We start from the raw sequence: 25935 nt of genomic DNA, 5'->3' as shown, positions 1-25935 counted from the left end.
ACTAGTGTACTTTTGAATGGTGAAGACTAGCTATTGTTATTTTTGTCTTGGCTTATTTTCAGGTATAACAGTTAGGATTTTTAATGAATTCTTCTCTTCTTGTGTTGAAGTTTTGATTAATACATTTATTCTACGGATAATAATGTCTTAGCCTCTGATCAGGAATTTGTGAAAAATATCTCGATCATCAAAGGTAAACTAAAGCTAATTAACATTGTCAGATTCTGTCTCTTGGAACTCACTGAAGATACAGATTGATGTGTCAAGGGCCTATCCCCAAAATAGAGTACATCTAGATACATTAACCTGTAGTCTTGGTCCAAATATTTATTACAGCAGTAATCTACACACCTAATTTGATGATTTTGTCACATACCCAGCAGACTTTGTCAGATCTTAGATCTCATCCTAGTAATCTTAAGCCAGTGATTTCATTTTGTACAGATGATGGAAAATATATAATAATTTCCAAGTTCAAGGGTATCTCTAATAATGACTAGAGGGCTATAACTCAAGTATATATATATAGAGAGAGAGAGAGCAAATGTTGGATGACAAATCAGTTTCTGAGCACTCTAGATGTATATTTTCTGCCAAGCTCAAAAAGTCTCAGTAGATTGCTTTTATTTAAGATAATTTAAGTGCTTTTAAAAAAATATTTTTATTGATGTCAGAGAGGAAGGGAGAGGGAGAAAGAGATAGCAACATCGGTGATGAGAGAGAATCATTGATCAGCTGCCTCCTGCACGCCTCACACTGGGGATTGAGCCTGCAACCCAGGCATGTGCCCTGACCGGGAATTGAACTATGATCTTCTGGTTCATAGGTCCACACTCAACCACTGAGCCGCACCAGTCAGGCTAAGTGCTTTCTTTTAATAGGAAGTGTTTAGCACGCCTGAGTTTCCAAATCTAAAAAGTTCAGAATAGGGATAGAAATAAGTAACAACTACAGTAATAGCCAACATTTATTGAATACTTATAATGGGCTGGGTGGGGTTCTAAGAAAGTTGTACAGACGGAATACAAACCATACTGGCTCATAAATCCTCCTGATGGGCTGAGTGCTTCAGTCAATTTCCTAGCCTCAGAAAGTGGCAGAGCCTATTTGTGAATTCAAGTCTCTCTGACCAAAATGTCAGGCTCTCAAACCCTCTTCTAAGTCCCCCCTCAGCCATGGTGATAAAAGGCATGCAAAATGCAATGTGTAAAAAAAAAATAATAATAATAATAAAAATCTTATTTTTCTTTACATGCTTCAATATCTCTTAAAATGCAGATATCACTGGAAGAAATGGCATCTACCTAATGAAAGAGTAATATGCTAATTGATCATAACTCCGTGACACCCACCAGCCAATCAGGAGTGACTATGCAAATTAACCCAACAAAGGTAGCAGGTTAATTTGCATGCATGGGTCCCGCCATGCCCCCCCTCACCCTCAGCTGCTCCAGGCTGGAGCAGAAAGGCTGCTCTGGCCAGAGCAAAGGCGATGCCAGCAGCCAGGGGAAGGAAGGCCCATTTGGGCACGAATCTTCATGCATCAGGCTTCTAGTATTATTATAAAATCCCATAAGGTTTAAATAACTTCTATATAACACCTTTATGCTGATAAAATTTCAGTAGGAAAGGGGTTGGACTTAAGAGCACTGAGTGCATGAAAGAGGGACAGTGTTAAGGTAAACAAATTAGAAACAAGACATTTTTACTGTTTTGCTCAAGGCAGCCCTAAAACATATATACTTTAACTTTCCACTCTATGCACCTCTTCTTAATTAACACTGGTAATGCCAAGGCACATTGATGTCTTTTCCCATCCAGTTTGAGGGTACTTTTTACTTTGTATTTGATAAAATTTTACAGTATAGCTTTAAACATTTTTATTATAATGGAAAGTCTATGTGCCATTCCAGGTTTTTAAGCTAGATCATGCCTGCAAAATTTGTCTTCATCTTCCTTTTAGAAATTGCTAATGTGCTAGACTTACAGTTGATGTAATTGTTTCTGTAAGATGTATTACATTTGCCTGAGTCCAGATTGATTTAGCTGCTTTTAATATTGTATGAGGATAAAGCTAGACTTCTCAGGGCCTATACTTTTTAGATGCAGACCTTTGTAGTTGTTTCCACTTTATGAAGTAGACTAAAATGTATAAAAGCACAAGCAAACACAGAGTGTATAATACTGTGTAAAAGGCATTGAGCAGTGGAAAGTGACATTCAATTCTTTATTTCAAAATACCATTATACAGCTATATAATTACACGTACTAGGAAAGTTCCATTTAAAGAGTAGACAATGTGCTTTGAAAACACTTGGCCTCTGTAAATTGATTACGCAAGAAAAGATTGCTGTAATGTTCTTTATCCTAACTAATGTGTAGCTAGTAGTGATTGCCAAAAGGGCCAAGAGACGTCATGTTTTCAACAGATAGAGGTAAGAGCGATCTAATTCATCTTATATCCATTACTTGCTTAGGAAAATTTTAACTTGACTAGAAATTTTTTAAAATGTAATTTTGTATCTAGACAACCACATTTATACACTTGGTGACATAAAATTAATCAGATACATCTATGTAGTTGTAGAATGGATGGAGTGTTTTTAGCTCTATGGAGAATAAGAAATTAATAATGGATGGGAGACTTTTTTTTAGGATGACTAGCTGCAGGAAGAAATTGTGGTGACTGGGCCATGTGCAGTGAATTTGAATTAGTGTTCTTTCGGGAACTACGAGAGAAATATAATTTACAGATAATAAAGAATGTAAATAGATTCTCTGGAGTCGTTGTCTGATCGCTGACATGTATTCCCTGTATTGAAATTACTTCATACACATTCTAATAATTAGAGAATCAGTAAGGGTGATATGTACATGTATAACTTCAAAAACAGCAGAATATATATTGGTACAATGTAAATTGATAGCCAGCTGATAAAATGAGTAAAATTTGTATTTGTGATTAAGCTTTAAAACAACTTAACCGTGGTATCTCAATGATCTTTTATGGCAATGATCTGTGCTTTATAAATACTGCATCCAAAAAAATCTAGCATTTGGGTTGTTGTTGTTTTTATCCTCACCCGAAGATATTTTTCCACTGATTTTTAGAGGGAGTAGGAGGGAGGGGGAGAGACAGAGAGAGATAAACATCCATGTGAGAGGGACACATAAAATTGGCTGCTTCCTGCACATGCCCTGACTAGGGCTGGGGGGATGGAGCCTGCAACCGAGACATGTGCCCTTGACCAGAATTGAACCCAGGACCCTTCAGTCCATGGACAGATGCTATATCTACTGAGCCAAAATAGCTAGGGCCAGATAACTTTTAAAGGTTTTGGCATATTTGTTTTAAATATAAGCCTTAATTTATAAAGGCTAAATGACTTAATTTCCCAGCCCTTAAAAAAATATGCCCTAGCACAATCCTGTAACCCTGATCTTGTTTATCAGGAAACATTTAGTAGTTATCTCTAATGCAACCCCCTGAACATCATTTGTTCTTGATTATTTTTGTAATCATTGTAAATACCTTTAAAAGAGAATTTAGACTCAAATCAAAGAACTATTTTACTTGGTTTCTGGCCAAGATACCTCTTTTGAGCTATTTCTGGCTTTTCAGAGTTTTGGCATGACAGCTTGTCCTGCCTCAGAGCTTCAGGAGGAAAAACTAGTCCCTTCAAAGCAAATTCGTTACTGAGCCTAATAGAAGGTTCATATGTATGTTACATATTTGTTTAAGAGAAAGGAACTCCTTTGGTTCATTTAATCCTGTCCTGGTGAATTTAGGTTTGAATGGATACCGAGGAAACATTGATCTTACAGCTGCAAAATCAGCAAGCCTGGTAGGCTTCTGATCAAGATCACATTAGCTCTTGCTTTAAGGCATCTTCCTCAGCTCCTACCATTTATCCTGTGGTAGATAATATATGGAGTGAAACAAAAATGGAAAAAGCCGTAGCTGAGCTTTAAAATAAGATGAACCTCTCTCTGGATCAGAAATGGAAACAAACACAGGGCACAGTCAGCAATATGTGGTGTGTAGTGGGCTTTCAGCTTCTGCTTAACAGGAATTACAATTTTCCTCACAAGGTGGGGCCCAGAGCCAGACATTCGAAATCGGGACCCCGCAAAAACACACCTGGAAAGGCACATTCATAGGCATGCTTATATGTGAAAGAACATTGAAAAAAGAACAGTTTGGAGGCTGCGGAGGACTTCTGCTTACTAGTATATGCAGACATGGGCCTAATGTGGAGCCTGGGGAATAGGTGGGGAGTTGGGAAAGAGAGCATCAGAGCCTTAATACCAGGGCATGAACCATGCTGCCTGGTGGTGAAACTCACAACAACTGCACTCATATCATTCAATGTGACTGCTGCAGATTAGCAATCTAAGATCTTGTAGCTCTTCCAGGCTAGAGGCCTGTGAATGGCAGATGGTCACTGCCACAAAACCACTTGATGGGGAGAGGTGAGTTCCAGCAGGAGAGGAAAGCACACACCATCTCTTTCAAAATGTGTCTTCAAACCAAAATCCAAAACACATTAAAAAGTGAGAGTCCCTCCAAACTGACCATCAAAAGATGAATTAAGCCTAGATGAAAGTAAAATGATAGAATGGTACAACAAGTATTGCTTGTGAGTACATTTGGATGTGCTCAAAGACATAAATAAGAAAACACCTTTGTTAAAAAAGAACAAGAAGCTAAGACACAGGAATAGATGAAGAATCGATGGATCTGAAAAAGACATCTTTGGAAATAAAAACTATCACAACTGAGGCTACGAAACCCAATAGACAGGATAGAGTGGACCCAGTCACAGAAGATAAAGAGAATTAAAAGATGATTCTGAGGACTTTATTGTGCACCACACTAAGAGAAAAAGATAAGAAATATAAACGAGCAATTAAAAGAGATGAGGAATTGGCCACAAGGCTCTAAAATATACCTAATCGAAGTCTCAGAAGAGAATGGATGAAATGGCAGAGAAGCAATGTTTGAAGCTGTTAACAGCTGAAAATCTTCCAGAACTGAAGAAGGATGTGAGTTTTTAAGGAAATGGTCTCCCGAGAGAAATTTCAAACATCTGGGAAGGCAAGAAAGGCTCTCCTTAGGAGCAATTGGTATTCTGCACAGCTCAGCTTTGGGAGGCCCTGGCTGATTCAAATGACCTTTTCTGTTTTTCACTGGAAAACATAAAAACTGAAATGTAATGTGTTATATATACTAAACCATGTTTTCTGAGCAAAGGCACTTATAAATAACCCGTTAAAGGAGAATCTGTAGACAACTAGACCCAGAGGATCAAGATATCAAGGAAGACTTCTCTAAAAAATGCCATTACCTTTGTGAAAAGTAGGTGGCAAGATAGTAATAATTTGTTTTTAGACATGGTCTTCAGGGTAGTATCACAATGTTTTTAAAAATAACATTGTGGATGACCCAATAGAGTAGAAAGAAGAATCCTGAATAGGACATTACGTAAGAAGGTATTACTAGTTGGAACATTTCAATGAAGGTGAATTTTTTTTTTTATTGAATACTGTATGGGGGAAAAATAAAAGATAATTCCTGTCAAGTGAAACCTTATGAACATTGGATGCTGCTTCAAGTTCACAGAAGCATTTAGGTGATTGTCAGTTAGATGGTCAGAAATTGGATTTAATTAATGCGGACAACTGCATACCTTGGTTCACACCCAGAGGACTTACATGCAGAATCTGGCTGAAGGTAAACTTATTTTGATAAATCTCTACTTATTACTGCTTTGCAAAGCAGTTTGCTACAAAACAAACTGCACTCACAACTGTCCTTGAAGATGGAGAACTGATGGGATTTCAGTCAAGACAATTAGGTTCTTACAAGGGTATTTCTTGGATCACATGATCTCACACATCTAGAGGAAATAATGAACAACATAAACAGACCCAGAGAAAGAGAAGCAGTGGTCAGACTCTCAAATCTCAGAGGGAAAGTAAGGGAGGATGGGGGGAAGAGGAAGAGATCAACCAAGGACTTGAGTGCATACATATGGGCCTAGCCAGTGGCCATGGACAATGGGGGTTGGAGGGGCCATATCTAGGGAGGGGTTTGGGATGGGAATGGGGGAATAAGGACAATTATGTGAGACCATAATCAATAAAAAAGAGACAAATAGGAGATTATATTCCTGTAGATGAAACAGTCATATATTGGTTTCCTACATAACTTTAAATTCCTAGAAAACTTATAACGTTAGCTATAAGGTAGAGCTTTAAAAAAAAAGAAAAAAGAATAGATTCGATTTTATTTCTTCTTTAATGTGAAGATACATCATTTTGAAACTAAGCATTTGGAAGACATGCCATTCTCTGCCCAGATACTGAACAACAGGAAATATTTTCCTAACAGAAAACCTGATCATGAAATTATCTTACTTTCTCCAGTGGGACAATGGGAAAACTCTTTTCACCTCACTTGCATCTCATATCTTTTCTCATAGATATAGATCCTCCACATTTGTGGATAGGAAGTTCTCTCGCCTGATGAAATATCATCTGTGAACAACAGAAATTTGTCCTCTTATTTTGGTATTTATTGTAATTGAAAAAAAGGTATCAAAGAGTTCTAGTCAGCCACCAGGTATCTGATAGCAGAAGTGTCATCAATGGGAACTGTATTTCCAGCAATTCTAAAGCAAGAATGAAATCTGTAATCCTAAATGTATTTATTAAAAAGCATAAAAATAAATATGATTTAAGCATTCAACATGAAAAGCTAGAGGAAAAGGCATAGGGAATGGCACCACGTTATTATAGATATGAAATGAGACTAGAAGTGAAGAGCTGACCTTTCACTGGATCTGAAGACTCAAAAACATGAAGTCTGTTCTTCCCAGATTAATATATAAATTCAGTGTAATTCAAACCCCAAATTTCACCAAGAATTTTGGTATGAAAAGGTGACACTAAAATCGCAGGGAAGATCAAAGGGGTGAGAAGAGCAGAGACCATTTTAAGGCAGAACAATGGGAATGGGAGGGTCTATCACACACCAGCTTATTTGAAGTTGCGGAGTGGCACCTGCATGGGGTGGAGACATACAAAGAAACCAATGAAATGGAATCGAGAGCTCAAATGCACACTGTGTGTTTATGGACTCTTGACGAATTGCCGAGGTACCGTTAGAAATCACTGGGGGGAGAAACTATATAATGAATGAGGTTGGTTGGCTTAATAAGTTATCTATGGGGAAAAGTAAAAGTAGATCTTACGTTTATGCCAAGCACAAAGGATTCTGTGTAAAGTCCAAAATGTGAAACTTTATGTCAGTACAAGGAAAACATAAAAAGCAGAAAATGGAGTTATATATGAAAATTTAAGTTTTTTTGGACAACAGGACATCGTAAACAAAGTTAAAGATAAGCTATGCAGAGATATGGGTAGGAGATGATATTTGGTGTGCATATAGCTGGCAAAACAATAAGCATCCAGAATATAACCAGAACTTTAATGACAAAAAGACAATCTAGAGGGGAAATGGGTAAAGAAAACGTGAAAAGCCAATTAACGCAAAAGAAGTACAACCTCGCCAATAATAAAAGATATACAAATTAAAATGCACCCATCAAATTGGCTAATGCTTAAGTATTTGATAACCCCAAGTCTTTGATGAAGATGTGGTTTAATGAAAAATCTCATTCACTACTGGTAAGAGAGTAAATTGGTAAAACCACTTAGGAGAGAAATTTGGTAATGTGTAGCAATGTAAATGTTGCTGGAACCCCAAAATTCCACATCTAGATATGTTCTGTAAGGAATCTCTTAAACAGGTACCCAAGGAGACATGTAGAAGGAAGTTCATTGCATCATTGTAATTGTGGCAAGTTGGGAATTTAAATGCCCATTGACAGGAGAGTGTTGTGGGCATATTAAAGCAGCAGAATAATCCCTTACAGCACTTAAAATCGCAAACTAGTATGTATCAACATGGATAACCCACCAAAAACAGTGTTGAAGGCAAAAAGCAACTCTTAGAATGGTATGTACATTCTTAAACATTAAAATAGAAAGTTTAAAAACGTGGAAATAATGCTATTGGATTGAATTCCATGAAATGGCAATTTTTGTAGGGGGTTAAAAAACACACAACACAACAGCCGAATATCAGCCTCTTTGTTAAGTTCATCCTAGTGTTTGTGGATATGACCTTGATAATGATAGACATGGAATTCGGGATGGCATTATCTCTGTGGGGGCGATGGTGAGGAGGGACTGATATGGTATTGACCAGGGCATGTTGGGGAGCTTCAGCTTTTACTGTCATATTTTATTGCTTCAAAGATGATTTGAAAACAATAGGGCAAATGTTATATGTATTAAAGTAGGGGTGTCGAACTCAATCAGAGAAGGGGCCAAAATCTAAAATCCAGCCTAAATCGTGGGCCGAATGGTTTACTGAACAGTCATAAACTGTCATTGTGATGGAAACGCAGCGGAGTGCAGTGATGACAGCGCGGTGCGGGCCACATTGCAAGGCCTGGCGGGACGGATTTGGCCCGCGGGCCTTGTGTTTGACACATGTGTATTAAAGCAATGTGTTGGGTACATGGGTACATTCTTAGTATGTTCTTATACATTGCTGTTGAAATAGCTGATGGTTTTTTATGCAAACCACCGTGTTGATAGAGGTATAAAAATTGTAATCTTACTACATAGAGAAGTATTAACAAAATGGTTAATTTTTTTTTTTCTGCTGACTTGTCTGAACATAGCATTCATGAGGCTTTTCGTATAAAATAAAAGGTTGAAAAGCACCTCACCTCACACATCCGGCAGACGCTTCTGGTTTTATTTTTATTTTTTAGCCTTACTAAGATCGTCGTCATAAAAAGCCATTCATTAAGTGACCCCCTCTTCTGCTTGCTCTTGTGTTTGGCGGGGGTCAGGTGCGTCTCTGCCATTTTATATGAAATCTGGTGATGATATTGAACTTACTTTTTTTTCCCCTTTCCTTTCCTTTTCTTTCTTTCTTTCTTTTTCTTTTTTTTTTCTTTTTTTTTTTTTTTTACTTCTTTGATGCCAACAGGAATCTGCAAGCAGAATATGATCGTCTGAAGCAGCAGCATGAACACAAAGGCCTGTCCCCACTGCCGTCTCCTCCTGAAATGATGCCCACCTCTCCTCAGAGTCCCCGGGATGCTGAGCTCATTGCTGAGGCCAAGCTACTTCGTCAACACAAAGGCCGCCTGGAAGCCAGGATGCAAATCCTGGAGGACCACAATAAACAGCTGGAGTCCCAGTTGCATAGGCTAAGGCAGCTGCTGGAGCAAGTGAGTCCCCTCCCCACCCTTTAACTTGGGACATTTACAAAATCGTACTTTCTTTCTCTTCAATAAAACTAAAACACAGACCCCCTTTTGAGAAGTGCCATAAGGTATCAATTTGTTGAGTACCACATATGTGCCTAGCAGTGGGCTAGATATCAAGGGCCATGAGGAGGAAAACTAGTGTGTTTGTTAATATTTGTTCAAGATTGTTTCCTACAAAAATGTTCTTTTTAAAAAAATACATTTTTATTGATTTCAGAGAGGAAGGGAGAGGGGGAGAGAGATAGAAACATTGATGATAGAGAATCATGGATCAGCTGCCTCCTGCACACCCCTACTGGGGATGGAGCCCACAACCTGGGCATGTGCCCTTGACCGGAATCAAACCCAGGACCCTTCAGTCCATAGGCTCTGTCCACTGAGCCAACCAGCCAGGGCCAAAAATGTTCTTATTGGAATGATTTAAATTTCATCTTTTAAAAAAAGTACCGAGAGATTTCCACTAGTTTTCTAAAAGTGAAAATGTTACCCCTTAAAATGGAACTCTCTTTTTAGCAATTAGTATTACTGTAATTTTGGTTATACCTTTTGGCTTTTTTTTTTCTTATATTTTCTAAAATGTAATGGTTAAGCCTCCTTTGAAAACCTAGTAAGATACTGCATTATAGTAGGCCCTACCTGCATGTGGTCCTGGCTTGCTGAGTATGTTACCTTTTAGGATATGTTTTCTTCATCTTGCTTCACAAAAATATGAATTCTCCACTACATTTTTTGTGGCCCCACATGGTTTCCCCATTCTCACATGACCTAAATATTTTAATTATTTAGACTAATGATTTTTATATATCCTTTTTCACTGTAGCTGTGATTCCCCCCCCCCCCCCAAACATATAAGGGGGCAAATGCTGACACAAAAGCAATATCCATGGAGCTCATCAATAGTGAAATTTCCCAAATTTAGCAATCTTTGGGAGGTTTCTAAGTAGGAAAGGTCATCATTTCTGAGTCCTAAGTGTCTATAATGGTTTTATGGTTATATATCTGAATGTTTACTATGAAAAATAATACTGGTTTCTTTTGGATGCATTAGCCCCAAGCAGAGGCCAAGGTGAATGGAACAACTGTCTCCTCACCTTCTACCTCTCTTCAGAGGTCAGACAGCAGTCAGCCTATGCTGCTCCGGGTGGTTGGCAGTCAAACTTCAGAATCCATGGGTAAGTGTCTGTCTTAGATACTCCTGCATTTTGTTATTCCTTGAAGTCTGGAAAGGGTGAACTCCTTGCTGAGAGGTTCAAATCGTCAGCTAAAATATCTAATATCATTTTTGGGCAAAGCATTGTGAAGGAAGAGAAAATGTTTGATGTTGTTTTCCTGGCTTTCCCACACCTTTAGTAATTTAGGGCAATCTCTGCATTAGATTTGTTGTCTCCACATGAGATCTGTAGATAGCTAGCAGATTGTCAGGACTGCAAAAGATCACTCAGTATATGAAAAGATACTGTGTGCCTTTGCAAACTCCATACATTCCAAATACAACTGAGTTTTAGTACCACTGTTGTTATTTCCTACCGCAGGGTTTTCCCCTTTTTTGAAGTAAGCAAAGCATGTGAAACTGAGTCACTTATGTTTGCCGTGAGACTCAGAGCCCTGGGTGCTTAGAGGCATTAATTATTTAGGCATGTCAACACCGGCAAAGAGGCAGCTTGCCCATGAAAGCACCCAAGGTCAAGTGCACGTCAGGCCCTGGTCCTGATGATTTATGGAGCCAAGAAGATTATGGCAGAACTTGAATGCAAGGACAAAACTGCTATATTCTGGGGGCTGGCATAGGCTGAGATCACTTGCCAATATAAAATGTGTAGGCTCTGTTGTTAAGTGTGCCCTCTGAAAGAAAAAACTGAAGTCAAGAGAGATTTTTTTAAATGTATAAGGCAATTTCATTTAAGAAGGAAAAAGCCCCAACCATCTTTTTGAAGGATGCTCACGGGTAATTGAAACAAATGCTATGGGTGTCCTCATACTTTGAAGGTCTATGTGCTAAGGTCTGTGAACCATATTCTGGATGGAGAGTTGCATTCTTTATATTTTTTATTTTTTAAATATATTTTATTGATTTTGTACAGAGAGGAAGGGAGAGAGATAGAGAGTTAGAAACATCAATGAGAAAGAATCATCGATCAGCTGCCTCTTGCACACCCCCTACTGGGGATATGCCCGCAACCAAGGTGCATGCCCTTGACCGGAATCAAACCCGGGACCTTTCAGTCCCCAAGCCGACGCTCTATCCATTGAGCCAAACCGGTTTCGGCTAGAGAGTTGCATTCTTTAAATAAACAACCCCAATGACCTTTTGAATGTGAAATATGGGTAAATTTATAGTAGGTGATCTATGTAATGAGTGAAGTGCTTCCTCAAAGCATGAAATACTTATCACTGATAAGAAAGTATCTATGTACTATATGTGTGTTTACTGGAAGGTGTCCTAATAAAGCTTACATTCTATTGGAAAAGACAGACAAAGAAATGGAAATTAACAGTTATGTTCTCTTGGCTTGCATGAGCTACTCACACAGGAGCCTATGGCTTCCTAACGACTCCTCTGTCTAATGACTCCTTAGCTTTTGATTTAGAACAATTTCAAACTTATGGCAGAATTGCAGTTAATTCAATGTTTTTGCCACATTTGCTTTATTTATTTATAGTCACATCTATTTTGTATATCTATATGTTCACACCTTTATATATTTATTTATATTTTATGTGCATATTTTATGCATGTGTAGAGCTTATTGATTTGTTTCTCATTTCACTAGCCCACTTAATGATTATGTTTCATACATAATGACACTTTACTCCTAAATCTTTCAACATGCATCTTCCAAGGTGAAAGATCTTTGCATTCATAACTACAATAGAATTACCACACTCAGGAAATTAACACTGATACAATACTATTATCTAATATATAATTTAAAATTCAAATAGCCCCAGTTCTGCCAAAAATATTCTGTATAGCATTTTGCTTTTTTTTTTTTTTTTCATTCAGCATCCAATCAAGGTCATGCTGTGCATCTAGTTACCACATCATTTTAGTCTCCTTTCATCTAGAACACTTCCCCAGCCTCTCCACATGACAGTGACATTTTAGAAGAGGTAAAGCCAGTTGTTCTGTAGAATGTTCCTCAATTTCCACCTGTCTGCTTGTTTACTCATGATAGGATTAAAGTTAAATATTTTATAAGCAATTACCACATAGGTGATGTTGTATCTTTCTCAGCTCATCACCTGAAGGCTTTCCTAATATTCTCTTTCCATCTCCTTTACTCTTTCTTGGCACTACTTCCATTCCTTGGCTTCTGCCATGTTGATAACCATAAATCCTAAATCTCTCTACTGTCTTCTGCATAAAAATATAACACAATCTGAAATCCCGGTCAACTTCCAAAAGATTTCTTCCAATTTTCCAAACTATACAAAGGCAGTCATTTTCCACACTTTGTCCCTTTATCTACTTTCTTTTACTTTTTAACTTCCTTGAAGTATAATTGATATACAAAAATTGCATACATTTAATGTGTACATTTGGATGAGCTTGGACACGTGTACACCCCTTTATATGATCATCACAACCAGGCACTAAATATATCCATCACTTCTAAAACCAAACCTTTCCTTAATTTCTTTAGCCAAGTCCTACCATCATCAATCAAATCATCATGGTCAATCTGTTTAACCTCTTTTAAAAAGAGAAGAACTCTTCAATTCAGTATTTCTGCCCAAATTTAGCCTTCATCATCTAATCAGCTGAACAGACAATATGAGTACTCTCCTAATTGGTTTCGTTTTTTTCTTTTGGTCCCTCTCCCTTTTCAAGCCATCTTCCAGATGTTTCCAGTTGCTCTCCTAACATTCTGATTGTGTATTATTCTTCTCCTTAAATATGTTTGTGATTCCTGTTTGCCTACAGAATAAAGTTCATACTACTTAATCTGGTATTCAAAATCCACTTTCCTCTGCAACCCATTTTTTTACTGCCTTCAAACATGACCACAAAAGATCCCGAATAGCCAAAGCAATCTTGAGAAAGAAGACCCAAGCAGGAGGCATCATACTTCCTCATTTCAAACTATATGACAAAGTCATACTAGTCAAAATAATATGGTAGTAGCCTAAAAAACAGACTCATAGATCAACAGGACAGAATAGAGCCCAGAAATAAACCCATGCATATATAGTCAATTTATTTACAAGGAGCCAACAACAGACAATGGGAAAAAGGATAGTCTCATCAGTCAGTGGTGTTGGGAACTGATATCCACATGCAAAAGAAGACCACTATCTTATACTGAAAAATCAGCACAAATGGGTTAAGGGCTGGAACATAAGACTTGAAACCATAAAACCCCTGAGAAAAAAATAGGCAGTAAGCTCCTTGATATCAGTCTTCGTGATGTAATTTTTGGAGTTGGCATCAAAAGCAATGGCAACAAAAGCAATAATAAGTGTGTCTGTCAAATAAAATGCTCTGTTACAGCAAAGGAAACTATCAACCAAGTAAAAATGCAACCTATGGGATGGGACAAAGTATTTGCAAATCATATATCTGATAAGGGGTTAATATCCAAACTATATAACGAACTCATACAACACAATAGAAAAAAATCTGATTCAAATATAATATGAGCACAAGATCTGAATAGACATTTTTCCAAAGAAGCAGCACAGATGGCCAGCAGGTACATGAAAAGGTGCTTACCATCACTAATCATCAGGGAAATGCCATTTGTAACCACAGTGAGATAAAAGAATATTAGCTACTAATTTTAATATTTTTCACCACCATTGAACACTGACCAGCTAATAATCACTATTATCATTGTATACCACAATTAAAGAACTTATATACAGCATTATAATGTAAAATTGAAACCATCTACCCCAAATATAATTTTCAAAAAGTAATTGAAGCTAATAGCAAGTATTGGATAAATCATTTTTTTCTTCTGAAAAACTGGAGGAAAGCAGAAAAAACATGTCATGAAGTAATCACACATCAAGCTGGAAATTGGTGAAAAACATTATATGTGATTTAAGTAATCCAAAGAAAAGTAATGATGGTCATAGTTGCTAATACTCAGACCTCTTTTCAAGAGAAGATAATTTTCTAGTACATAGTTCCCTTTTGTATAAAGAGAAAATATTTTGCTTAGGTGTAAGCAAAATTACAGGAATAAGGTTTCTTAGGTCTTTTCTGCCTGAGTTCTGGCTAAAGTCACTTCTTAGCAAGTAGGAAAATCATCATTTGAATTAAGGGAAGGGAAGTGAGTCAGATGGGATGTCATCCTTTCAAGAAAGCCTAACAACTTGCTGAGTTTCAGACTTGAAAAAAGATCTTGCCCAGAGCAAACCATTCCATTTCTTTTTTCCCCAGATTAACTTTGAGTCATTTCACTTCTCTTTTTTCTCCCTATTTCCTCAGTGTCTATCACATTATGTTATGTCAGGGTATATTTTAACTTTGATTATGTCTTTCCTTATTTTGAAATACTCATTTAAAAGTATTTCAGTCATTTTTGGGTCAACTTCCAACAAGCCATGACAGTTATAGCTAATAATCAAAAAAGGAGTTTTATGCATGTTTGTGGGAATCACCTTGGAGTAGAATAAAACGGAAGTGTTAATTCTAAAGAACTGCCATTGGCTAAGTTTGAAGTCCCTTGACCATTAGCAGTATACTTTTGAGCAGGCATTTGCTATTTCCTTTGTCTGATGTGTTCTTCCCTCTCAGCTACCTACTTCACACCCTCACATCCTTAAGGTTTTTGCTCAACTACACCTCCTCAATGAGGGTTTCTAGGACTCCCCTTTCTGAAAATTATTCCTCACTAACCCTCTCTTCTGTTTACCATCACCTGGCATACTTATGTAATTTGTGTATTTGTTTAGTCTGTGTGCTGACATAAGAATATAAGTTCCATGGAAACAGTACTTTTGGGTTATTTATTGCTATAACTCCAGCAATCAGAACACTGCCGGGCATGTAGGTGGCCTTTAATAAATATTTGAATAAATAAACTAATCTTGTTTTAAATTTTATGACTTTTTTTCAGGTATTTAAAATCTAGCTATTTTAACTCTTCCAGTGTAATGTGACATAGAAATATTAGGGTTTAAGCATTTTCAGTGTGTTGTTTCACCTGTATTCATGCATATCTGGGATAAATCTAATTTTGATTTTTAAAAGGCAGTTAAACCCAAAGGATCTTTTTTATTTACTGAGAAAATCTTTTAGAAAAGAAGAAAACAAAATTATACTTTGTGTATGTACTACCTAGGATGTAACAGGGACTCAAAAATGTTTGAATGAGCACATTTGTATCTGCCATGAAAGTTTTCCATTAAAACATATAAACCGCCGAAACCGGTTTGGCTCAGTGGATAGAGCGTTGGCCTGCGGACTGAAAGGTCCTGGGTTCGATTCCGGTCAAGGGCACGTACCTTGGTTGCAGGCACAATTACTCTCGGTGTAAAAATCAATAAAATATATATTTTTAAAAAACATATAAGCCAATTTTACATTTGTACTTAGCCACTTATATTTGAGACTTAAAGAAAGATGATACTTTATCTGTAGAGATGAACTTGGCCGACATCATTAGGTTTATACTGATTCTTGAAATAATTCAGGGAGAGGAATGCCAGTCACTTCATTGAACTGTACCTGAATCTTAACACAGTACAATTGAGTTCCTAGAGCTCCGATATGATGTAATTAAACTGTCAGAAATGCTAACATCGTTGCTCATGATTGTGTCTGTTGGTTCAAATTTATTCTGTGTAAGGCATACTATCACTGCCGTGGACTAGGTGCCAGTAAAAATGCCTCATGTTCTGCAATTGAGCAAAACTTTGCATCAGTAATGAACAAAGGGATGTAATCAGCCTTGTAGCTGTCCAGCAGGTACATGAAAAAGGTGCTTAACATCACTGACATACCTATGCTAATAAAAGTTTCCCTTTATTAGCCTCCAAAAGCAGGACTCAAGATTCTGAATTTCATCTTTTTGATTTCTAAAACACAAATATAAGTCCAGTGGGTATAGATAAATGGATGGATGGATAGATGATGATGATAGATAGATAGATAGATAGATAGATAGATAGATAGATAATAGATAGACAAATAGATGATAGATTGATTGAGAAATAGATGATAGATAGATACTGTAACTTCCTTTTCTACTTTATGACCTGAATTGTTCAGCACTCATTTTCCTGACCTTGTATTTCCAAGAGGCTTTCTGTGGTATGCTACCAGGAGCCTCACAGAAACAAAGTCCTTAATCCTTCATTCTTATAATGGTATACAGTCTCACATCCAACTGGGATATGATTTTATCTTTTTTAAAAAGCTGTTTTTTATTGATTTCATAGAGGGAGAGAGAGATAGAAACATCAGTGATGAGAGAGAATCATTGATCAGCTCCTGCATGCCCCATACTGAGGATTGAGCCTGCAACCCAGGCATATGTCCTAACCTGTAATTGAACCGTGATCTCCTGGTTCATAGGTCAATGCTCAGTCAGCTGACCAGGCTGATTTTTGTCTTAATAGTGAGCACTGCCAAGCATTCTTGAAGATTGTGCTTAAAAAACAAGGATGAAAACTTAATAATAAATGTAGGATTGTAATCATAGTTGAAAATTTAAGTGGCAGGGACCTTAAATATTGAGGATATTAGCAACTTTAAGTCATTATATCACTGGCTCTCCAGTCATTTCCCAATCAGATGTGAACCTAGGTTTCCTTCATTATTGTAGACTTGCTGAAGCAAGGTCTTATTTTAGGTAAAAGTGCCAATATGATGGAAGAGAAGTTATTTTCACTATTAGAAGACTGAATGTTATGAAAAATTAGTTTCCAAGGACCTTCAAAGTTCAAAATAATTTTGTTTATACTTAAGAAAATTCTCTTACTGAAATGCTGTTTGAGGTGTATTTCTTTAACATGAATAAACAGAGAACACAGATCAACAAAACCTACAAGGAAACTCATTCCCTGAGGAAGACCATCCATCCCTACATGTCTTGCCTTCCAAATCACCATTCTCTCCTCATATAAATTCTCGATAACTAAAAAATTTTCCCCTTATTAGCTTTTAAAAACAATATTATGATAAAGTAGCCCCATGTAATAAAGAGGAAAGGAACGTAACTCCCCACTATTCCCCATATCCACAGTTCTTCAAATACTAGTATTCATATTTTATCACCTATATAAGTCACATACAACTTTTATTTATCCCTGTTACACTGGACTTTAAAGGTACTTCATTTTTGGTTAAATGTCAAAGGAAAGAGTGGTGAAAATACTCAGTGTCTCCACTCCTTTCTTTCTTACCTTCATAAATGCATAATGTCACAGTCTTATTTTATTTTTTGCATTGAAAAGACACCGCAAGTGTCCAATAATAATTTTTTATTACAAAGAAAAATGTCTCACATTTGTTAATAGCATACAAGAAACCTATGTGAACTTTATCTTAAATTTTAAACAGATGTACGGTTTTCTTCTGCAAAGATAATGACATAGATAAACCCTACATGGAATTATTCTTCCCTTAAAGAGTTGTTCCCTAATTAGTAAGCTTCAAGGGGTATTTTTATTTATATTATTTTTGAACAAGTTGAAATAAATTTTAATGGATTTTTAAATGCAATCATGGGCCTTTACTCTTAATACCTCTGATTTTTTCCCTTAAGTATAATTGGCCATTGTTTGTGTTTGCTTTCATTTAAGGTGAGGAAGATCTTCTGAGTGCTCCCCAGGACACAAGCACAGGGTTAGAGGAAGTGATGGAGCAACTCAACAACTCGTTCCCTAGTTCAAGAGGTAAGCTGCACTACTGGGCAATAACTCACACTTACTGGAGTCAGGCCACTTATCGGAAATACCCAGCTAGTATGTCCGTTTTCCACGTTTAATAAACACATGCTGACAGAATGCCAATTTGGGATCACCATGAAAAGATTTTATTTTCAAATGTGAATTTCTGGTTTGGATGAATGCATTTTCTGGTCATAGATTCTGGTTAAATTTAAATACCTGTGTAATCTAGATGATGGTAGAAATATAGAATACTAACTTGTATTTCGAAAGTATTTTACTTGCTTGGCACATTACTTTGCAGAATTCATTATGAGGTAGCTTTTACGTAAGAGCAATTCTGTAACTTTTACAGATGAGAAAATTAGTGTGCTAATGGTGTTTTTGCCAGGGACATACAGTTACTAAACAATACAGTGAGTCCAGGACATGCCTGATATACAGTGGTGGTGGGAACTCTTAACTTGCAATTTGATGCCCTCTATATTTAAAAATTGTGTCTTATCCCATTTTTTAAATATAAGTAGATCCAAATTTTTATATACTATTTTGTTACTTTTTTTAACTTCCATAGATGGACGACAACCTTCACAAAGAAAAACATTAACATTATTAATGCCTTTAATTCCTTTCTCCCCATCACTTAGACCTTGTGTACTTCGCTCCTTGTTCAAAAATAGCATTTCCCCCCAACGCATTTCCCCCCAACGCATTTCCCCTCCAGCCAGTATGAGCTTTAGATGTTTTTGCCTCCTCCAAGGAGGTGCTGTGCTGCTGCTGTTAATTTTTTGGAGTTTTTCTTTAAGTTCACTGCCCGGACGTAAAACAAAATCACTGACCCACTTCCCTTCAGTGCATAAAAAGAATGGCAGCCATTGCCTGTGAGCAGACAAAGGAAAGCTAGAGAAGCCAAAAGGGAAAACAAGGCTTTGTGGCCAGTGATTGGCACCCCTAATGGGCAGCCCAGGAGGGAAGGGCTCCAGAGAATCTGGCTATTTGTACCTCTCCCTAAGGGCGCTGACGAGGGTGTTTTGAGTCCTACCTTTTTGTTCCCTCTCGGTGCACAATGGCCATTTCCTAGCTACTTGATGTATGAGTAAACGTAGTGCAGTGCACATTAAAAGCAATAATGTTCTGATAGAGGGTTGCTAAGGAACCATCAGGGGAAGCTAATTTTAAACATCTGCACCAGCCATCTTTCTGCCACAGAGCATCTCTGATATGTTGATTCTCACAGATAAAAATCTTATCTGTCTTCCTCCCACCCCACACCCACCACTCCCATCCCCATCTTGACTATCTTAGCTGTCTTCTCTCCCCAGATGCTATGAATCATAATGAGACCATATGCCAGTTTGACATAAATCACATGCTTTCACCTTTATCCTGCCAGCTTTGATAAGCACCTACTATGGACCAGTGGAGGGGGTTAGGGATGCAAAGAAGAAATGCCAGGTTCCTCGTCATCTAGGTGCTCGTAATCAACAGTGACTGTAGATTTCCAAAGTTCAAATCACAGTGCTGTACTGTTATTGCTGTAACGGAGATGTCTACAACACTATGAATCCTAAGAAGCACCCTTTTAGATAAATAGGAGGTTAGCTTCCGACTGAGCAAGTGTCTTCTTCCAAATCACACAGCTACTGGTTGGGCAGGGACTTTGGGCCTCAACATCTCACACATATTCCATGGACCCCAGGCTTTCCCTTGAAGATCATGGATACTGTCTTCTCCCAGCCCCTTAAACTGAAAGCAAGTTACCTGCTCTGTGGGAAGTTAGTGGTGATACGTTGGTGCCCTGGGCGTTTCTTGCACATCTAAACAACTAGAGGAGAGCAGAGGAGAGGCCAGAGCAGGGCTCATGGCTCATTTCCCATAGCAGCCTTTCGTACTGGGTCCCTGGTCCATCCTAAGTGTCTTGAAAGTGAAATCCTCAGCATCCTCTCCCTGCATCCCCTTGAAGAGTCCTTAAAGCTGGATACCACATGGGTGTGGAAGTAGCCACCTGCAAGACTAGAAATATGCTTTCTCTGCTATGATAGTTGGTAGTTCGCATTTCTGATGCTACTTGTGTGATGTGGATTTACTTATATGGATACTTGGGTGACCATTCGGGCAGCCTGCATAGTGTTTACTAAATTAGCACTTATGGAAGCAATATCGTCTCCTGAGTGCTAATTGGAGTTTTCAAATATGCTATAAGGAGGCTTCATCTGATATCAATTCCTTTAAGTAAGTTCCTACTTACTCAATAGTACTGTGGTGGCCTTCAAAAATTAAGTCAATTTCCTGAGGAAAACACGATCAAACAAAAATAATAAGAGAGTAGATAAGGAACTAGATCTGCCTGGTATTTTGTAATGCTATGACGTTGACATTTTTACTTTTCTTGCTACTTCCTGCCAAACTTGGCCTTATGATAGGCCTTTTTATGATTCTGCACCCAATTCCAGTGGGTGGGGGTTTCCCCCACACCAACAACAGGCACTTCTCTGACACCAGCTGGGAATCCTACACTGCAACTCACTTCAGACACTATCTACCTAGAGGTCGCATCACATCCCACAAGTTCATGGCTCCGTCCTACAAAACTGGACACCCCTCCTTGGGTTAAATTAACGTTCTCGAGTGGCTCCCAGAACTCAGCAAAAAATGATTTGCTTATTAGATCACCTGTTTAGTAGGAAAGCATTTAACTCAGGAACTGCCAGCAGGAAGAGATGCACAGGGCAACGTATGGGGAAGGGGCATGGAGATTCCAGGGCTTCTGGGGGCTCCACTCTCTCTGAATCTCCATGTGTTAATTAACACAAAAGCGGCCCAAACCACATCATTTCAGATTTTTATGGAGGCTTCATGACGTAGGTCTCATTGATGAACTCATTGGCCAATGGTGGTTGATCCTAATCTTCATCCCCTCTCCTAACCCTGCAGCTCTTGGGGTAAGATTAAAAGTTCCAACCCTCTAATCACATAGTTGGCTCCCCTGGCAACCAGTCTCCATCTCTAGGTACTCATTAACATAAAATACACCTTGATGCTTCTCATCAGAGGAAATTCCAAGGACTTTAGCATTTCTGTGTCGGTGAAATATATATATCTTATAAGTGACAGCACACTTTTTCTCTCCAAATTCAAAGGATAAAAAGTGTCACTGCAAAAAAATATATCAATATACTCCCCAAATTGTATTTTGTATGTCTTATTTCTAACTAAAAGCATTTCTCATATTTAAAGAATAGAGAAAATATAAATACATGGTAGGGCTTAATGGGAACATCTTAACAGTTAGTAGGTATGTTAGGCTGATATTAAGCAAAAAATCCTGAGATTTCAATGTTCTTGGGATTACAGATTCTCCCAAATGGAAGGGCCTTGAACAGTGCCTTTAACATCTTTGATGTCCAAAACAGTGGCTTTTGATATTTTTTGACCATTATCTATAGTAAGAGAAACATTTTACATCTCAAAATGGGGTGAAGCTATCAAATTATTTATGTGTAGTTATATAAACACATGTATACACCACACATACATGTTTATAGTACAGGGTGGGGAAAAAGTGGTTTACAGTTGTGAGTATGAGAAACGCAGAGTTTATTCTTATAATATTTTCCATATGAACAACTATAAATTTACTTTTGCCCCACTCTGTATATACAAAGACCAGAAGCAAATGTTTCAAGCAGCAGTTCTTACCATACTATTGATACATATAATTCACACTATTCCTATATGTTATCTACTGAAAAATAAACTGCTGCTTGCAACCCACTAAATTGATTTTCTGATCCAGTGGTTTAAAACATATTGATCTAACCAATCTCAGTTTTTCTTACCCAGGTGAATATATTTTTAAAGAAAATGAAACTTTAGATTTTTTACCATGCAAATTTCTGCCAAGATCTTGGTAATGCCTTGGATATTGTGCTTTGATTCTAAGCCTGCCATCCATGTTCCCGTTGTTGTGTTACAAAAAAATGAAGTTCACGGTTACTACAGCTGTTTCGGACAGCTGTTTGAGTAATTCAGAACAGATGTCTGAGCCCGAGGTCTGACATTTAGTGGAAATGTGCTCTTAAATACCACCTCGTGGTTTACTTAACCCTGCTAGATAATTGCCCACAGAGGGAAATACTTTTAAAAAACAACAACATTATGTTTTCCACAAATATAAAGCATATAGATAGGGGAGTTACTGTGTAAATTAAATTTACAATCTCTTTGCTATCCTCGGCCACAGTTTTGACTTAGAGGTCAAGTCTTAAAGTATCAGCTAATCTTCATATTTCATTTTCATTAAAAGTACCTGGAAGCCCAAAGAAGTTAAGTGCCTGGTTCATGGCCATTCAGCACGTTAAATTAGCCTCCTGATCTTCTCTCAATGGCCTTACTCAACTGTTATTCAAATTAATAGAGGGGTTACATTCTTCTCCATGTAGTGGTAAGCTGATGGTGAAACTGTCCTGCATAATAACCAATATAAACAGCTGGGTGTTCAAGGTGTGAATGGATGCACATTTAGCTTTGTGATTATATCTTTCCTGATTAATCTCTAGATATAGTTAGCTGTTCACAGCCACTTGGGGATTTGAGTGGCTCAATGTATATTAAACATAAGATATTAACCAGTTTCTAATTATCTATCTATAATCTGTCCACCTCTAAAAGTATATTTAGAAGTTGAATTCCACTGTAATAGAAATCATTATCTACTGGAAGTACTTTCTAAATCTCCACCATTATTCTTTAGGAACACCACATTGGTAGAATGAACAATAAACATAATTTTAAAGTTATTTGCCCATACACATCTGATCATTTAGCAGTCTAACAGAGGTATTTTTATATGCATGCACATTCATGAAAGAAGTGCTTCCCTAGTCAGCAGTATGATATTGAGCTTTCTCAAAACGAGGTGCCACTGTAATAGATTAATGAATTCGAGGATCCAACATAAGCTCTTAGTACAGCAAGATAATTCAGGAAGCAATTAGCAATACTATGCAGGTATTTTTGCCGCTTGTATAATCTCTTACCTGCTGACCTGTGCCACATAAATTTTATCCCAAATAACCCATAGTAGCCTGTCATTCTCATACTTCCTGTCCCTTCCAAATAAGCTCACATAAATTGTGTGACATGCCTCTAAATTACCAACCCAACAGCTTTGCAAAACCTGCCATCCTTTAAAATCCAAGTCTTATCTGTGATTCTTTAATGGAAGCACAACGTCAAGAACCAGGCAGAAGCAGGAACCATTGTGTTTCCTTTCTGCCTCCATGAAGGATTCTAACTCTCATTCCTTTACACTACAGCCGATAGGTCAGATCCTGGTTTTGTAAATAAAGTTTTATTGGTACAGATCCATACCCTTTCATTTACATATTGTTTATGGCTGTTTCTCACTATAGTGGCAGAGTAGCTATGGTAGAGCTGAAAGTCACACCAGGGATGGTGTGGCCTGGGAACCTAAAATCTTTACTCTCTGGCCTTTACAGAGAAAGTTTGCCAGTCCCTACTTCACACTGTTATTTTGTTATCCATTCTAACTCATTACATACAGCCACAGGCTTAGGTGCTGTTCAACTTTGAGCTCATCAAAACTGCATTTGAGATGACTATGCATTTATATCACTGTTCATCAAAGACACCAGCATGCTTCAATATAGTTCAAGTATGACCATTGGAATCTTACTTGTATTGAAACAGAAATCCTAAAAAAGGAACTCATTCTAAACTTTCAAACTGGTCAGTGGACTAAGATAAAGAAGCTAATGGTACCCAAAAACTGACATTAAATTAAAGAATTACAACCAATCATCTTACGTTCATACTGCCTGAGTAAACTCAACTTATCCAGACCTGACCAAGCCCTATATTTAGACTCAGGATGTGCTAGCACATTTCCTTTTTTTCTCTTGATTCATTTCCTGACAACATCCCACATTGCCAGATGGACAGCCTAAGTGAATGTCTAAGGCACCTCATTGCCAAAGAATGTATTTATGAAATAAAACTTTGCTCTGGTACTTATATTTCTTGATTGATAAGTACTTTTCTTCAATATTGCATTTTATCAATATAGAACTATGCTTACTACAGTGGGAAACATTTTAAAACTTTTTTAAAGAAAAACAGGGCAGTCCTTTTTTACCATGCTAATAAGCACATTGCCACCCAACGATGAGGGAGGCTTTTGAAAAAGGTCAGGGTTAACAAGGCTCTGGGAGGCTCATTTATATACAATACAGGTTCTGGAGAAGTACCTGAAACAAAATCCAAATCATTTGCTGCATATTCGGCAGTGCCCAGTTGATACTGAGCTCTAAATATGGCTTGGTATAGAATGGATCAAGACAAGCAGCATTTATCATTCAAGTAATCGTAATTACATCACATTCCTTTCTAACAACACTGTCCTTCATGAAAGTTCTGAACTTCAAAAAATAAATCAGAGAAACAAGCCATAACAAGTTACCAGCTCTTGTCATTCAAGCTAGACGGTAGCACACAAGGCCAAGTTGCCTAAAACACCAAAGGACTCATGGCCATGACCTTGTGGCTACCTTTCTAATTCACTTCAACCAGAATTTATCAAATACCCATAGTGTCAGGGTGCAATACAAAGTATTATGGATAGAGTGGTGGGTAAGCAACACGTGGGCCCTGCCCTTGAGATCATAATCTTTTAGGGGAAAGAATTTAATTCTAGTACTAGACAGTATAACTATGAAGTACAAAGATTAAAAAAACAACTTGCTAAAGGAGTCAAAAGGAATGGGTAAGTCATGCTGGTATTCTTTTATTCAAGAATGAAATAAAGTTCTTTTCTTCCTTTTTCCTGCCATTTGGTATGGGCCTACCACTGGGATTCCCCCCACTCCTCACTTGAGAAGCTGGCACCTATTTCTCTCTTTCCTGATTAGACTAGGGTCATGAGCACTTTGACATGAAGACATGGTCAATCAAGCAGTTTTTATACCCTTGAGATTCTGGACTCGGGAAAATTCAGAAGGAAGGAAATGAGGGAGGGAGGGAGGAAACTCATACTTAGAAAACCTTTAAATACATACTAGAAGTTTTGAGCCCTAGACTTGAGTTTTGAAAGATTTGTTTTTTAATGGTAACTTTATAGTTCCTCATTCTAGAGTAGTAGTTCTCAAATTGTTACAGGGAGTTTTGGTCTTGGAGCTCCTGAGCCTGGTGGGTCAGGCGTAGGGAGGCATGGGTCTCTCACAGTTCTACTTTAACCTGCTGTAAATACTGGGATTTTGTAGAAGATTTTTGCTAAAGTCCAAGTTTTAAAACCAATAGTATTTCATTTTTAAGACTCGGGAGCTAAAAGGAAATTGCATGCCCAAGGCATGTAGTATGGTCAGAGGGCTATAATTTTCTATCCAATTGTATTATCATAGAAAAATTCCTCATCAAAAATTGCTTTTGAAAAATATAAGTACATATGCATAGATGTGGGATTCTCTAAAGCAAATAAGACCAGTGGGTCTTTAGCCATGGACTCTCAAGGCTCCTAATATCTGCTGACATGAGGAAGTTGAAGGCTTATTCCTGGCTCCGGCTCTGTGGCTTGCCCATTAGTGGGCTTGATCTCCTTCCCCCTTTTTTCTTTCTTTTCCTCAAATGCCCCCAGTCCCACTATGGGCATGCTCAGATTCTACCAGGTGGAACAAATTCTCCAAAGAGGATGGAGTCTGTCATCCATGTGATGTTCTGCTTT

The 25935-nt window shown here is 37.7% G+C and overlaps 1 protein-coding gene and 1 long non-coding RNA gene across 6 annotated transcripts in view; both read left to right on the top strand.

Annotated features, from left to right (window-relative positions):
• Positions 1 to 25935, top strand: part of DMD (dystrophin) — a 1962662-nt gene that overhangs the window by 1928196 nt on the left and 8531 nt on the right. For all 5 annotated transcript variants that reach the window (XM_045582357.1, XM_045582356.1, XM_045582355.1 and 2 more), the window contains 3 exons: positions 9071 to 9314; positions 10402 to 10525; positions 18111 to 18203. In XM_045582357.1, coding sequence (XP_045438313.1) covers positions 9071 to 9314; positions 10402 to 10525; positions 18111 to 18203 — 461 coding nt within the window. The remainder of the gene's footprint in view (positions 1 to 9070; positions 9315 to 10401; positions 10526 to 18110; positions 18204 to 25935) is intronic.
• LOC123652434 lies at positions 3217 to 8067 on the top strand. The gene is made up of 2 exons (XR_006741784.1): positions 3217 to 5858; positions 6162 to 8067. It is a non-coding gene; the product is annotated as an uncharacterized LOC123652434 (long non-coding RNA).

Source organism: Pipistrellus kuhlii, unplaced genomic scaffold (genome assembly GCF_014108245.1).
Source record: "Pipistrellus kuhlii isolate mPipKuh1 unplaced genomic scaffold, mPipKuh1.p scaffold_m20_p_16, whole genome shotgun sequence".
Taxonomy (NCBI): Eukaryota; Metazoa; Chordata; class Mammalia; order Chiroptera; family Vespertilionidae; genus Pipistrellus; species Pipistrellus kuhlii.
Note: the sequence above shows the minus strand (reverse complement) of the source record. Positions and strands in the feature narration are given on the sequence as shown.